At 55.9% G+C, this 14233-nt stretch overlaps 4 protein-coding genes across 4 annotated transcripts; 3 read left to right on the forward strand and 1 right to left on the reverse strand.

Annotated features, from left to right (window-relative positions):
• Positions 1 to 295: 295 nt before the first annotated feature.
• On the forward strand, positions 296 to 3615 carry ctf18 (Chromosome transmission fidelity protein 18; the record flags this gene model as incomplete). The annotated part of the gene is made up of 4 exons (XM_066772235.1): positions 296 to 524; positions 736 to 1915; positions 2387 to 2481; positions 2531 to 3615. The coding sequence occupies 4 exons, from the start codon at positions 296 to 298 to the stop codon at positions 3613 to 3615; spliced, it is 2589 nt and encodes an 862-aa protein (XP_066637514.1).
• Positions 3616 to 5157: 1542 nt separating this feature from the next.
• Positions 5158 to 7404, forward strand: SLS55_000727 (uncharacterized protein; the record flags this gene model as incomplete). Its single annotated transcript, XM_066772236.1, has 6 exons — positions 5158 to 5599; positions 5803 to 6512; positions 6570 to 6781; positions 6866 to 6957; positions 7044 to 7234; positions 7333 to 7404. 6 exons carry the CDS (start codon positions 5158 to 5160, stop codon positions 7402 to 7404), a joined length of 1719 nt encoding a protein of 572 aa, XP_066637515.1.
• Positions 7405 to 8528: 1124 nt separating this feature from the next.
• On the forward strand, positions 8529 to 10258 carry SLS55_000728 (uncharacterized protein; the record flags this gene model as incomplete). The annotated part of the gene is made up of 4 exons (XM_066772237.1): positions 8529 to 8806; positions 8912 to 8975; positions 9034 to 9882; positions 9935 to 10258. The coding sequence occupies 4 exons, from the start codon at positions 8529 to 8531 to the stop codon at positions 10256 to 10258; spliced, it is 1515 nt and encodes a 504-aa protein (XP_066637516.1).
• A 1266-nt stretch (positions 10259 to 11524) lies between these two features.
• SLS55_000729 (uncharacterized protein) lies at positions 11525 to 14016 on the reverse strand (the record flags this gene model as incomplete). Its single annotated transcript, XM_066772238.1, has 2 exons — positions 11525 to 13779; positions 13827 to 14016. 2 exons carry the CDS (start codon positions 14014 to 14016, stop codon positions 11525 to 11527), a joined length of 2445 nt encoding a protein of 814 aa, XP_066637517.1.
• Positions 14017 to 14233: the final 217 nt, after the last annotated feature.

The following is a 14233-nucleotide window of genomic DNA, read 5'->3' on the forward strand; positions in this document are numbered from 1 at the left end:
GATCGGCTTGAGGGCGCGCGCGGAATGCAAAGCATGGGCTGCGCGGAGTGGCGGCAACAGGCGCATGGCGTTGCAGCGCGCGCTTCGGACGCAGGCTTGAGAGTCAGGGAATGACGGCACGCCGTTGGCTGTCGCCGTGCCTTGCTGGCTGGCACCTGGATCGGCACGGGCGGCCGGCCGGGTGGCCCGCCCACGCCCGCCATCGCGATCGCGTCCACTGCGCGTCGACGCGTCTCCAGCCAAGTCCTCTCCACAAAAGCGCCCACGCGCAATTCATCGCTGTTCCCGTCGGCCAATGGGCCCGCCAGAGCCTCCAGATCTCCCCTCCTCCTTCGATCCTGCCCTGTTCCTACACTCCGACGTTCCTGATCTGCTGCCGTCCAGCTCACACGCCGACGAGCTCGAAGCATTGCACCAACAGGCCCACGAAACCGCCGCTGCCAAAACGCGCCAGGGAATCGTCATCCAGCACCGAGCTTGGAGGGTGCCCGAAGTCTTCCTCAGTGACGAGGACCACCAACCTGGTTCGCGCTATCTTTCTCTCGGTCCTCATTCTCGGAACTCCTGTCTGACGGTGTGCAGAAACACCCATTAAGAAGCGGCAACTACCGCAGCACCTCTCGTTCTCCATAGCAGCGACATCAAGCCCGCGCGCTCCGCCCTCATCGCCTCCGTCGACTGCTATGCCATTCTTGTCCTCTCCGCCAGCACATCCGCTGAGCGCGGGAACCGCAGACTCGCCACGGAAAAGACGGAAAATCGATGGACACAGCGGCGCATACTATGATGCATCTTCCGAGAAGGAGAACGTGGGTATAGACAGGCTCTTTCAGGATGATTCTGACGATGAGGATGACTTCGCGGCCTTCGACGCGGCACACAACAAACGGAAGGCCGTGGCGCCCAGCGCACCTGGATCCCCTTCCGCCCAGCAGGCGCCGAGCAGTGTATCGAATGAAGATACTGCCACTGAGACAGTCTTGCCGATCTCGCAGCCGATGGTGGTTTCGAGACCCCGCGAAAAGACGATGTTTACTGTAAGGACGTGCTCCGGCGAGGGCTTCAATGTCGCTACGCGGCGACCGACACCATCTGTTTCATATGAACAACTCATTGCGTCTCGATCCGAGGCGGAGCCCGGAAGGGCAAGGAAGAACTATTATGGAATTGATATTCACGCTCTGATTGATGAGGCGGGCCAGTCAGCGGAAGAGGACAAGTTACGGCGCGAACACATGGAGCTCGACGTGCCGATGCAAACGGTGGAAGATCCGTTGGCGGGAAGAAGTAACAAGCGCAGCCTTCTGTGGTCGGAGAAGTATCGTGCAAGAAAATTCACTGATCTTGTCGGTGACGAGAGAACGCATCGATTAGTTTTGAAGTGGTTGAAGGCTTGGGATCCGATAGTCTTCCCCGGCTCCAGCCGTCCGAGACAAAAGTCGGCCAGGTCTTTTGATCAGGGTAGCACCGAAGACGAATACGCACATCGCAAAATTCTTCTCCTCACTGGACCGCCAGGACTCGGCAAAACGACCCTGGCGCACGTTTGCGCACGTCAAGCAGGCTATGAGGTTCAAGAGATCAACGCGAGCGACGAAAGGAGCAAAGATATTGTTAGGGGCCGTATCAAGGATATGGTCGGTACGGAAAACGTCCGCGGTCTGGATTCTCAGACAGTGACCGGGGCCAAAGTGAGAAAGGCCGGAAAACCGGTTTGCGTCGTGGTCGATGAAGTGGATGGTGTTGTCGGCGGTGGCGCGGGAGGTGAAGGCGGCTTCATCAAAGCTCTCATCGATCTCGTCAACCTGGACCAGAGAAACTCGGCGCCGAAAGACAACAGCTCAGCACGTCCAGCGCGAAAGAAGGGTGACAAGTTCCGTCTCCTGAGACCGCTGATTTTGATCTGCAACGATGTGTATCACCCATCGTTGCGCCCTCTTCGCCAAGCTTCAATAGCAGAGATCGTACACATTCGCAAGCCCCCGGTGAACATGGTTGTACCCCGCCTACATTCGATCTTTGAGAAGGAGGGCATACCGGCCGACTCCGACGGCGTTCGGCGTTTGTGTGAAGCGACATGGGGAATCAGCAGCCGCAAGGATGGCGGAGGCGGAGGTACCGGGGAGGGTGACGTGCGGGGAGTCATGGTGGTCGGAGAATGGGTGGCTAGGAAGCTCTTGGCGGAGACAAACGGTGACGGGCGGCTTACTCGGAAATGGATTGAAGACAACGTGCTCAACGACCTTTCTCAGGGCGGCGGAGGCTCGAGAGGTCTTGGCCGAGGGGGTACCAAAGAGATTGTCGAACGGGTGTTCAAAGAAGGCGCCGGGTTTCCCAAGTCGACTGCTGCAGCACAAGCAGAGGCTACTAACATTCAAGGCACTAGGCCGATTGGTGTCGCCGAGGCAAGCAAGCGCTTTGGTATGGAACGACTGAGAGAAATGGTTGGCACTGCTGGCGACACCGACCGCATTGTGACGGGTAAGTTTTACAGCCGAAGAATCATGATCGTTACTAATTATCATGTCAGACTGCTTCACCACATTTGCGGATCAGCCATTTCAAGATGACACCCTACTTAGCAAACCTAACAGTGCATATGAATGGCTGCACTTCCACGATTCCATCTCCCATTTGGTACATTCTGGACAAGAATGGGAACTAGCGAAATACCTCTCCGTTCCTATTCTAGGCTTCCATGATCTTTTCGCATCTTCAATTAGGCCATCACTTGGAGGTCCGTCCGCATTCAGAAAAGGTCGTGGTGGGGGAGAAAACGGCACTGAACCAGAAACCGAACCTACACCGTTCTCTGGCCCCAGTGCGCCGTACCAAGCGATTGAGCAGACGCGAGCCAACCTTGCGTCCCTGACGGGTCTGCAATCCAGCCTCACGCTTCCCTTGACCCGGATGTATCGCTCTCCAGCGGAGGTCTCGACCGAACTCATCCCGTACGCGCTTCGCATGCTCTCGCCCGATGTCAAGCCCGTCATCATCAACACGTCAACCCCAGCAACAGGCGGGGACAGGTCAAAACCGTCGGCGACGGCGTCGGTGCGGAAAGCGTCGGAGAAGGCGCTTGTCATGCGTGCGGTGAACGCCATGGCGGCCGTCGGGGTGCGGTTTGAGAAGAGCCGGGTCGACTTTGGCATGGACGCGCGACAAACAGGGCACGGTGGATGGATCTTCCGTATGGAGCCGCCGCTGGACGCTCTGGGCAGGTATGAGACGATGAGTAGCGAAGGCAACAAGGACGAGAAAGTACGGTACGCCGTGCGCCAGATCATGGATGTGGAGTTCAGGAAAGAGAGTCTCAGATTAGAGGCAGAAGCTCGGAAGAGGAGAGGCGGGGCTGTGGAGCTGGAGGCCGGGGCGTTGGAAGAGGAAGTGGACCTCAGAGGGGTGGCTGCGGCACTAGAGAAGATTGTGGTCAAGAAAGATTTCTTTGGTAGGACGGTTGCGGAGGCGGTGCCGTTGACGCCAGTGGAGATGGAGAAGGCAAGAAAGGAGAGAGAGAAAGCCGAGGATGAGGATGTGTGGGTGAGCTATCACGAAGGGTTTTCGAAGGCGGTTCGCAAGCCGATCACCTTGTCAGAGCTGCTGGGCGGGTTGTGATGGCATGTAGTAGAACGGTGATGATAATTCACGAGTAACGACAGAAACTAACCTGCCGAGCCGCACTCTCAAATGATCACCTTCCTATGTTACTAAGTGGTGAACAGAAGGAGTTTGTGTGAGAGTGCAGTTTGCCTTGGCACGACTAGGTGCGATTGGTTGGTGGTTCATCATGACTCAAACAAACGTGCTTGCCTAGGAGTCACAACCTGCACTTGCCGCCTAGCTTCGTCAACCTTTGTCTCCAAAACACCTACTTCCACGAGAACTGCTACCATGTGCAGCACGGTTTCAAAAGCACGAAGGACGCGAACTGCCAGGGGACGTAGCAAGAAGGTACTCACTTGTACTTACTCGCGTTCCTATTTCCGTCGACTCGGACGAAATGCTAATGGGCACAGGCCAGAGGGTGCAGCCAAGCGCACGCAGAATGGGCTCCCGCACACCGTACGCCTGCGCAGAAAACATTCGAGAGACACGGCCAATGATGGTTTGCAGTGCGCCGCCCACGAGGCTATTGAGGAGCTGAGGGACGCCACATAGCCAGTGTGGCTCGCCGGAAGATGCCTCAGGCCCACCCAATACCGCAATCCCAAAAGTAAGCTCATGCGAAAAGCCGGGCGTTGGGTGGGTACGCCAAAGAGATCTGCGCCGCGGGTGCAACGTTCGCGAGGCGACGGCGGCGGATGCTTCCACCTGAAAGAGCTTCGGAAGAGTGCAACACCAACTCGGCACCGAGGCCACGAGGCGGACATGACGCGGAAGTGAGCTGAAGGGCACATCGTGGCTCGTGGAAGGGCCGCAAATCTGGGCGCCAGCGGCGGGCGCCCGTCACGACATTGCGTCGCTGCGATCGCGACATACAGGCATTGCATGGTGTCTTCGGCTTGGCTGCCCTCGGCCACCATCTCAACCGAAGCGCACTTTTCGCCCAAGGCCCCGAAGCTCGCCAAGAACAGCGCCAGTTGCCTGCTTTGCCTCTTGTCTGCGCCGCCCGAGGCTTGGGTATTACTCCAAGCACTACTGAAGCATCGACACGTTCGAAGCTTGTGCTGAGGTCTTTGGTGCAACCGCATCGTGCTTTTCCAATGCCCACGGCGTCGCCCCGCTTCTCGGTTCGCAACGGGACCGGAATGGGAGCCGACTGATTGCTCCGATAGAACAGTCCGTACTTGGGTACCCATCGTACGGACTACCGAGAGATGCTGCAGAACCAGGCTGTTGGGCGGCTTACCGGCCCACAGTCCAGGCCTTGGTTTCCTCATGGCAATGACCTGCACGAAGGCGCCCCTAGCGTCGGGCCAATTGAGCACTCTGTCTGTATCAGTCCTATCTGATCGACCGTATGCGCGGCGCTCGGCATTCTCCCTGTAAGGATCTTAGCAGCTGCTGGCATCTTTGCAGCTCCGAATCACACCATAGCAAGCGGCGACACTGCGACGCCATGCGGCCGTCGCATGGGCCTTATAAAATCTTTTTCGGCCGCTGTTGTCTTGCAGCCAGCGATCGTCTTGCGAACCCTCGATTTCCATCTTTGCAACCATGAGCCGCAACTCATCCGCCGAGAGCGTGGTTCCGGAGGCCAAGGAACGGGTCGAAACGACTCCTCCCTCGACCGCCCAAATGGCACAGCAGACGACCTCGTTCAATCCCGAGCCCATCACCAAGGACGGCTTCCAGTTCCACGAGCGCGACGCCGACGAGACCGATTCCAATAGCTCTCTCTCCACCAATCCGTTCCTCGATCCTAAAGTGGCAGAGCATTGGCAAGCGGTCTACGAGAAAGCCGAGTACGAATGTCGCGACATATTCGATCCCGCGTATACCTGGACCCCTGAGGAGGAGAAAAAGCTGATCCGAAAGCTCGACTTCCGCGTGTGCGCGTGGGCTTGTGTGATGTTTTTCGGTCTGCAAGTTGACCGTGGCAACCTGAAGCAGGCTGTCTCGGACAACATGCTGAATGACCTGAATATGGATACAAATGGTGAGTGGTCAGATGCTTGCAATATTTGTTCCTTTCGCCTTTATTTTATTCTTGATACTTCACGGTGGGAGGGAAGTGGGTTCAGATGTGCAGGTTCACTCACTGCAGTGGTTTGCACACCTGCCATCTGAGCACACTGAATTATGCTTGACACAAGGCTTTCTGCGTTTCTTCTGTCGACCTTGGCTAAATTATGGTACTAGATTACAACCTTGGCAATACTGTCTTCCTGATATCTTTTCTCTTGGCCGAACTCCCTTCCCAGCTCGTATCCAAGAAGATGGGACCAGACCGCTGGATCCCGCTTCAGATTACACTTTGGAGCATAGTCGCTATGTCCCAGGCTGCTATTACAGGGAAGACGGGTTTCCTAGTCACGCGCGCCATGCTCGGCGTCCTTGAAGGTGGCTTTATCCCGGATATTGTGCTCTGGCTTTCCTACTTCTACACCAGCCGTGAACTACCCATCCGCCTGAGCTATTTCTGGACGACACTCTCTGCGACGACGATCATCACATCTCTCCTTGCCTTCGCCCTTCTGCACATGCGAGGCGTTTCCGGATGGGCTGGATGGCAATGGCTCTTCCTAATTGAAGGCCTCATCACGGCCTTGGTTGGATTGGCGTCTTGGTTCATGATGCCAGCTTCGGCAGCTCAAACCAAGACGTGGTTCCGTCCCAATGGATGGTTCACCGACCACGAACTCAAGATTGCCGTGAACAGGGTGCTGCGCAACGATCCTTCCAAGGGAGACATGCACAACCGCCAGGCCATCACGCCAAAACTTCTGTGGAAAGCCATGTGCGATTACGACTTGTGGCCGATCTACGCTATTGGTCTTCTGGCCTACATTCCGGAGACGCCGGTCGACAACTACATCACACTTACACTTAAGAGCATAGGCTTCAGCACAGTATGACCCGTCCAGGCTGCAGCGAAGACTGAGAGAATGTGCTGACTTTGGGATTAGTTCACAACGAACCTACTTACAATTCCGGCCAGTGCTTTCCACATTATCACCCTGCTACTGATCACGAGGTTGAGTGAATGGCTCAATGAGCGGTCGTTGGTTGCCGTGCTCCAGAACGTGTGGACGCTTCCTTGCATCATCGCACTTCGTTTTTGGCCTGGAGTCATGACAAACGCATGGGGAACGTACGCTCTGGTCACTGTTACTCTCAGGTTAGTATTGGTTCGGCCCTTCCAAAGAAACAAAGAGATAAAGGAAGCCGCCCGTTTGCTGACGAAAAACCCTTCAATCTTTAGTTACCCTTACTGCCACGCCATTTGCGTTGCCTGGGCCAGCACAAACTCGAACAATGTTGGAACCCGAACTGTGTCTGCAGCGCTCTACAACAGTAAGCACCACTTGCGGCTCTGCCACCAATCGTGGCTCTTTCCAATTTTTTTTTTCTTTTAATTTGGTGGCTGACTCCCTTCTCAGTGATGGTCCAAGTGGGCAACGTAATAGCCAATCAGATCTACCGCGAGGATGACAAGCCGCTGTATCATCGCGGCAATAGGAACCTGATCATCATCAACTGCATCTCGATCTGTGTTTTCCTATTCACCAAATGTTACTACGTCCTGAAGAACAAGCGCCGTGAGCGGGCTTGGAATAGCATGACCCCAGAGGTACGAGAAGTTCCCCTCCTCTCTTCCGCACCACTCTTTTCTGCAACTTCTGCAAGCCATCTTTGTTATCAGACTGACGTATTATCTTTCTTGTGCAGCAACAACTTGACTACACCAAAAACACGACTGACCGGGGTAGTCGCCGCCTCGATTTCCGCTTTGCTCATTAAAGAAAAGGAATAAGCCCATGTACGGCGTAGGATATATAGCATGGATGTCTTCTGTTTACATTACGTTTCATATCTATTATCGGGTATAGTAGATTCATGTTGGTTTTCTGCAGCGCCAGAAGAGAAAAAGAATAGATTCCGCGTTTTGATACCTTTCAATTGGCCTCCAACTGCAACTCATACACCCTGTTCGCGTGTACGCAGCAGTGAGTTTGATTTCGAGGATGACATTTCCATGCTTGAAGCTAATGCGCAATCTCATTCATCCAGCACGTGCATGCCATGCCGCATGCGCGCTGCATTATTGGAACTTGCAATGACACCCACCCAATTCCGTCTCTATTTCGAGAACGAGTGGGAAAGACCTAAAAAGGAAAAGGAAAGGAGCCCCACAAGCTCCATGACGACAAGTGCCACTGCATACTACGTAGAGCGTTACATATGACGAGCGGCGCAGCAGTTCCGGTTCTTCCCACAAGGCGCCGCCGTCGGCAAACGCCCGCCATCGCGTGATCGAAGTAGGAAATGGCGACAACAACAAGCGATTGCTTAGTTCCGAAGACGTTCAACGTCCCCACCACAAGTGAAGAACCGGCAATAATAGCTTATCGCACGAAGACTTTGAAACTCAAATCAAACTGGCAAGGATCCAGTTGCGCGGGTCCGGGCAATAATATGCACGAGATACATGCATGCATTCCCGAAAGGCCGGCTGCCGGGAGGATGGTGTCATAGCAAAAGCGAAACAGCCGGCAAACAATAATCGCCGCTGAATATTGCCGAATGAAACCGCAAGGGTGCCAGGAAGAGCGGTGCATATGCCGCGCTTGCTCTTTTCTCATCCGCCTTCACACTCAGTCGTCTGCAGCCGTGCACATCATCGGAGGAAGATATGGCGAGCACGAAAGCGCGTAACCACTAGCACCCAGCTTCTTTTTTCTTTTTTTTTTGCGGGCACTCAGACCCGCTCTCATGTGCAACCTCCCGCATTACCCACACTTAATCCGCCACCCCTGGACAATGCCACGCCATATAAGCTTCAGTGGCGCCTGCGTTTTTCTTGCGGGCTCGACCTGACGCGTGTTTGATCGCGTGGGCGCAAATCATCCGGAACGACCAAAGCCATGGCGCCCAGCAAGGAGCAAGAGGTGGAGACGACGGCGGCGGCTGCTCCCGCAGATGAATTCCAAAGCAAAGCACCTGGCACGGCTGCATCGTCCACTGCACGTGCCGATATTAGCAGCCCGCTGAAGCGGTTCTGGAGGGGAACGCTGCTGCAGTGCATCATCACCGGCCTGGTGTCTTTCTGCAACCCCGGCATCTGGAACGCTCTCAACTCGCTGGGAGCCGGCGGCCAGCAGAAGCCATATCTCGTCAATGCCGCCAATGCCATCACGTTCGGGTACGTGTTGCCAGTTCCATTTCCAGTCCGCAAAAGAAAAAGAAAAGAGAGGGAGTAAAGGGTAAATGGCATCGACCTTTGCTGACCCGGGCCCGCAAACGTCAGGATTATGATATTCGGCTGCACCCTCGCCGGCGGCCTCTCCAACAAGATCGGGCTCAAGTGGACGGTCCGTATAGCACCTCTTCTCACCAACTCTTCACCGGACAAGCCGCGCTGACACGCAGGTGATGAAGCTCGTCCTGGGGACGGTAGGCTACCCGTTCTACAGCGCGAGCCTGTACACCAACAACCGATACGGCACCGAGTGGTTCGTGCTTGTTGGCGCCGTCACCTGCGGATTGTCGGCAAGCTGCCTGTGGGCGTCCGAGGCGGCCATCGTGCTGGGCTATCCGGAGCACCGCAAGCGTGGACGTTATGTTGCCATCTGGCTCGCCATCCGCAATGTCGGCCAGCTCATTGGCGGCGCCGTCAACTTCGGCCTCAACGTGCGCTACGCGACGACAGGCAAGGTCGGCTCCGCCACGTACCTGGTGCTGATTGCGCTTCAGTGCTGCGGCTTGCCGCTGGCACTGGCACTCTCACCCCCACACAAGGTGGTGCGCGATGACGGCACCCGGGTCGTGATCTTGAAGCAGACTAACTGGCGCGCCGAAGCGAAGGCTATCTGGCGGCTGGTCCGCGCAAAGCGCGTGCTGTTGCTGATCCCCGTCTTCATCTTCGGTCAGTGGAGTACGCCGTATGAAAGCAACTACCTTGCTGCATACTTCACTGTGCGGTCGAGGGCGCTGGGCAGCTTCCTGACGGCGTGCTCGGGCATCACCGGAAACCTCGTCACGGGCCACCTGCTCGACCACCTCCCCTTCTCCCGCCGCGACCGCGCCCGGATCGTGTGGTGCTGGCTCGCGTTCTTGTTTACCGGTCTGTTCATCTGGCAGACGACGAATCAGGTTACGTATGACAGGACCACACCTTCGTTGGATTGGAGTCTGCCCGGCTTCGGTCGTGGCTTCGCGAGCCATATCATCTGGCAATATGCCATCGAGTCGCTGCAGACTTATCTCTACTGGACCATGGTGCGCTGCTTCTTCGTGTGTTCTCTGCTGAGTCATGCTGACTTGCGATCAGGGTACGCTAAATGACGGCGTCGGGACACTTGCTCGCACGACAGGTCTTTTGCGGTCGTTCGAGTCGGTAGGCTCGACCTTTGCTTATACTACGAGCGCAACGAAGTGGAGATACCTCTACACGCTGATTTTTGCCTTCGCAGCGTGGGTTTTCTCCATGCCGTTCACCACCTACGCAGCCTGGTTGGTTCCTGACCAGGCCAGCAATATGGAGGTCGAGGGAGCTGTGGAGGAATCCGATTCGGAATATGTTGGCCCTGTTGATTCAGGCTCTAATGTGGAGAGCTCGCCAAAGGAAAAGGGTCCGGCAACGCTTTCAGCATAACGTCTCTGATTGACTTGGAGGTAGACGACCATTCGAATCTCTGTAGATAGAGTTGAATATATCAGCGGTCTTTGACATCTTTTCAAGACAATGCATGTTTTACCTTTTGAGTGTAGTGCAATTTGCGCCTGGTTGTCGGTCAACTCAGGCCTGTGCTTCAATATCGGAGTGGTACGAGTGAGATGCCCATCATACAGGAAGTGAGGCGGGGGGAGAGGGAGAGAGAGAGCGGCAAGCCGAATTTCGTGAAGCAGATGCGCAACTGAAAATTGTGGCGGGTCCCTTTGCAAACAATACACGCTCTTAGCAGGTCTTGACCTTAATTGACGCGTGTTGAGATCACACGGATGGTCGTGATACCGGGATAAGTGGATAGGAGAAGATTTAGTAGACGATAAGGAGTGTTCGAGTGAGCCGTAATGAAGTGAGCGGCAAGAATAGGCAGCCACAAATTGGCCGGGCCGGCAAGAGCGGAGCGAAAACTGCGTGTTGGCGGAAGTGAGTCGCGCCTTCCTTTTCCGCGCACCTTGATGTCCGATCATCAAGGTGTCAACCACAGTCCGCCCACACACACCCACACACATTTTCAGCAGAGAAAAATTCCTCGCGCGTTTCATCATCGACTCCGCCCGCGCCGCCGACGACTACACGCAACTTCGACATCTCACCGCGAGATCCGGTCACCCGCTCTGCCCTTCCCTCAGCAAACATGTCGCACGAAACCGTCTATTACTCGCGCCCGCGCACCTACGGCAAGGGCTCTCGCGGCTGGTGAGTTTTGTTTAGCTGCCACGGTTCCTTCCGCGTACCACCATGCGCGCCCTCGTTCCCGCTGACGAAAAACGCTGTTGTCTAGCCGCGTCACTGGCGACAAGAAAAAGTCCGGCGTCATCCGCAAGTACGGTCTGAACATGTCGCGTCAGGCGTTCCGCGAGCAGGCTGATGCCATCGGCTTCAAGAAGGTGAGTGGTGACGGGACATGCGCATTCGGCAGAAGTTGTTCCAGCGCTGACGGGTGTGCGACGCGGCAGTACCGGTAAAAGCATCGCTGTTGTCCAGCGCGATCTCCGTCTGGGCCTTGCTGGGTGGCGGTAGGAAGTCGTACATTCGGCGGACACCAGGATGGAATAGAGGTTTCACCGTATCACGACGAATACCACACATGATGCTGCAGTTCAGAGTAACTCGTGACAACGTGACTCGTTTGGTGGAAAGACCGAAAGGTAAAGGATTGGGAGACTGATAAAGCTGTGGTGCAGAGCAACGTCATCTGTAATTGTAACCGTTCTCAAAGTAGTTGCCAAAGCAATCAACCTCGCCATTCCTAATTTGTCCTGGGGCTGGTGGCCGTATTACTTTTATCTCGCCATCCCAGTACCCCTCAACTTCCGGATCGCTCTCTCCTCGCGCCACTGCCGCTAGGTATGCGGCTTTCCGATCCTTTCGAAATCTGGTCAGCTCGGCAAAGACATCGAGCCTGCGACGCGCCTCATGCTGGACGAGGATGGGCACCGGCGTTGCCATCGAGGGCAAAACAATCTTCTCGCTCATGTCGGCCAGCGGTAGTGTCCGGCCGGGCTCCAGAGACGGTACGCCACACTCCTCGTCGCCAAAGAAAGAGAAGTCGCGCTCGGCCGCTGTCCAGAAAGCTTCCGAGTCAGGATCCTCCGTGGACGACTTTGACGGGTACTGGCGCCACGCGGTGGTGGGCTTCTTCGGCGGCGCGGAGCCGCCCGGCGGCTCCATCTCCAAGACGATTGTACGCAAAGCGAATTGCGAGCGAGCATACTCTCGTTCGGCAAGTTGCCGATCGCGCCCCGGCGGGAGGGCATACGCTCCCTTGGCTGCCTGTCTGGCAATGTGTGTTTCCTCAGCACAGTCCTTGATGAACTGTATGAGCCGACGCACTACTTCTGGGGCCTCTGCTTCAAGCGGTACATCGGTGAGGACCAGCGTCTCCAGATTGGATAACATGCCAGGATGGAGATGATGTTCGTTTGACTGCCGAAACTCCAATCGCGCACGGCGGTCATCAAGGGCGATAGATGAGGCTCTCCGGCGACTGGTTCCGTGTTGGCTGTCACGCGCCTGGAGCGTGTCCACTGGCTCAGGTGTAGACTCTCCTTCCGACAAGCTCATCTTCTCGGTTCCGTGAAGGAGCTCCGTGACAACATCGTTGTGGCTGCTGGGCTCGGGTGACCGAGGGGGTTCCACAACAATCTCCGGCTTCAATGGTGGCGTCGGAGGAAAGTCGCCCGGTAGTTCAAACACATGCGGTTCTGAAGCAGGCAATTCAGCCGGAAGTGCCTGGTTACCTGGCAGCTCGTACACTGCGGCACCATCCGTGGGAGCCTCGTGGATCTGACTAGATTCATCGAGCTCAAGTGCTGACGGAGGCGCGTATATCCCGAGATCGCCTTCCATCTCGACTCTCCCGACTGTGAGATCTGCAACTGCGGTTTCTTCGGTGACGACGGCATGATTAATCCGCAGGTACGTCAACCTTCCGGCTGCAAACTTCTTGATGATAGGCGAGAGCTTCTCTGCACCCGGCATTGCGAATTCTTCATGGTCTTCTGACTCTTCGAAGGACAGCAAATACGACGGTTTTGGCTTTCGCGTCAAGCCTCTGGCGACAGTGCCTGCATCAAACACATTGAGCTTCTTTGAATACAGAAGCCCTGAAACCCCTTCAACCGTGATGTTGTTGTCCGAGATGTACAGATGTGTGATGCCATCAGAGTAGGCGTCGTTGATGAAGGCATTACCCGCGAATTCACCAACCAGCTTGGCTCGCAAAACCTTATCAAAGTCTTCATTACCGTACTGATCAAACATGAAGGGGTGGCGCATAGGAGACGCCGGCGATGCTGGCGAGTCCATTTCAGTTGACGAGCCATTAGGACGTCTCGATTTCCTCAAGCTGAAGCAGTTGTCCAGTAGAATGCGTGCGCTCTTGTCAGTCAGTTGGTTGCCGCGGACATCGAGGCTTTTAAGTCTCGTCTTCACAGCAGTCGCCAGCGCTTCGATCTCGGCGTCCTTCAACCCCAGCGATCGTAGCTTCAAGATCCTCAGGCTGTGACAATGTTTTAGAACGGACAACACGTCAGCACCCTTTGCAGATTTCGTCTTCGAGAGGTCGAGGTACAGCAGAGCAGGGAAATGCTGCAGGGCTTCGGCAAGACCGCTGTATGTGGCGTTGGTGCAGGCGGATGCGTCCAGGTATCGGAGCCAGAACGAAGGGAAATCATAAGTCATTCTCCGAAGGCTGTCGGAGAGCGACGAGAGCCTTGGGTTGCTGGGACGACGAAGGGTAATTAACGCGCCATGGTCGAAAAATGGCAAGCCGTAAACGATCAGCGACTGGAGTCGCGGCAGGTACTCGAGGATGTCGCGCAGCCACTCGGCGTGGGGGCCATCATAGATCTCCGCATGTGCCGGTGGGAGATGGAGCGTGTGTGTCAGCTCTCTCGTGCTCAGCCTCGCCCAAGCGAGCGTCCGGCGGAAACGGACAAGGGCAACTACCTTCGGTCAGCGATGAGGGCGCAGGCGGCCCGAGGAAACGCACCGTAAACAACATCATTCTCTACCCCAAAGTGTGAGGCAGGGTTGCCCCATAGTTGGCGGGTGAAGATGCCATGCCACTGCCGGCAGACGAGTGCGGCAGAACAGAGATCCTTAGACGATATGTACCGCGCGACGATGGACCAATAGTCCCTGGTGTTTGCGGCCTCGTACGATGGAAGCACGTCGTTCATGACTGTGTCGTCGTACGGAACACCTGCGGTCGCTGAGCCGGGTCGGAGAAGAACAGCGAGAACAATGGATGTGACGTGCTGCGGCTAAGTACGGTGCAAGTGGGCTGTCAGAGCTGAAAGCGCCACCTGATCATTTCGTCACACCCTAAGCCAACGCAGCTCTACTTTCCGTCCATGAGGATTTGTGGCCTGCAATTCTCGCATGCAAGCCCTGTTC

This window comes from Diplodia seriata, assembly GCF_021436955.1.
Source record: "Diplodia seriata strain FDS-637 chromosome Unknown scaffold_1, whole genome shotgun sequence".
Lineage (NCBI taxonomy): Eukaryota > Fungi > Ascomycota > Dothideomycetes > Botryosphaeriales > Botryosphaeriaceae > Diplodia > Diplodia seriata.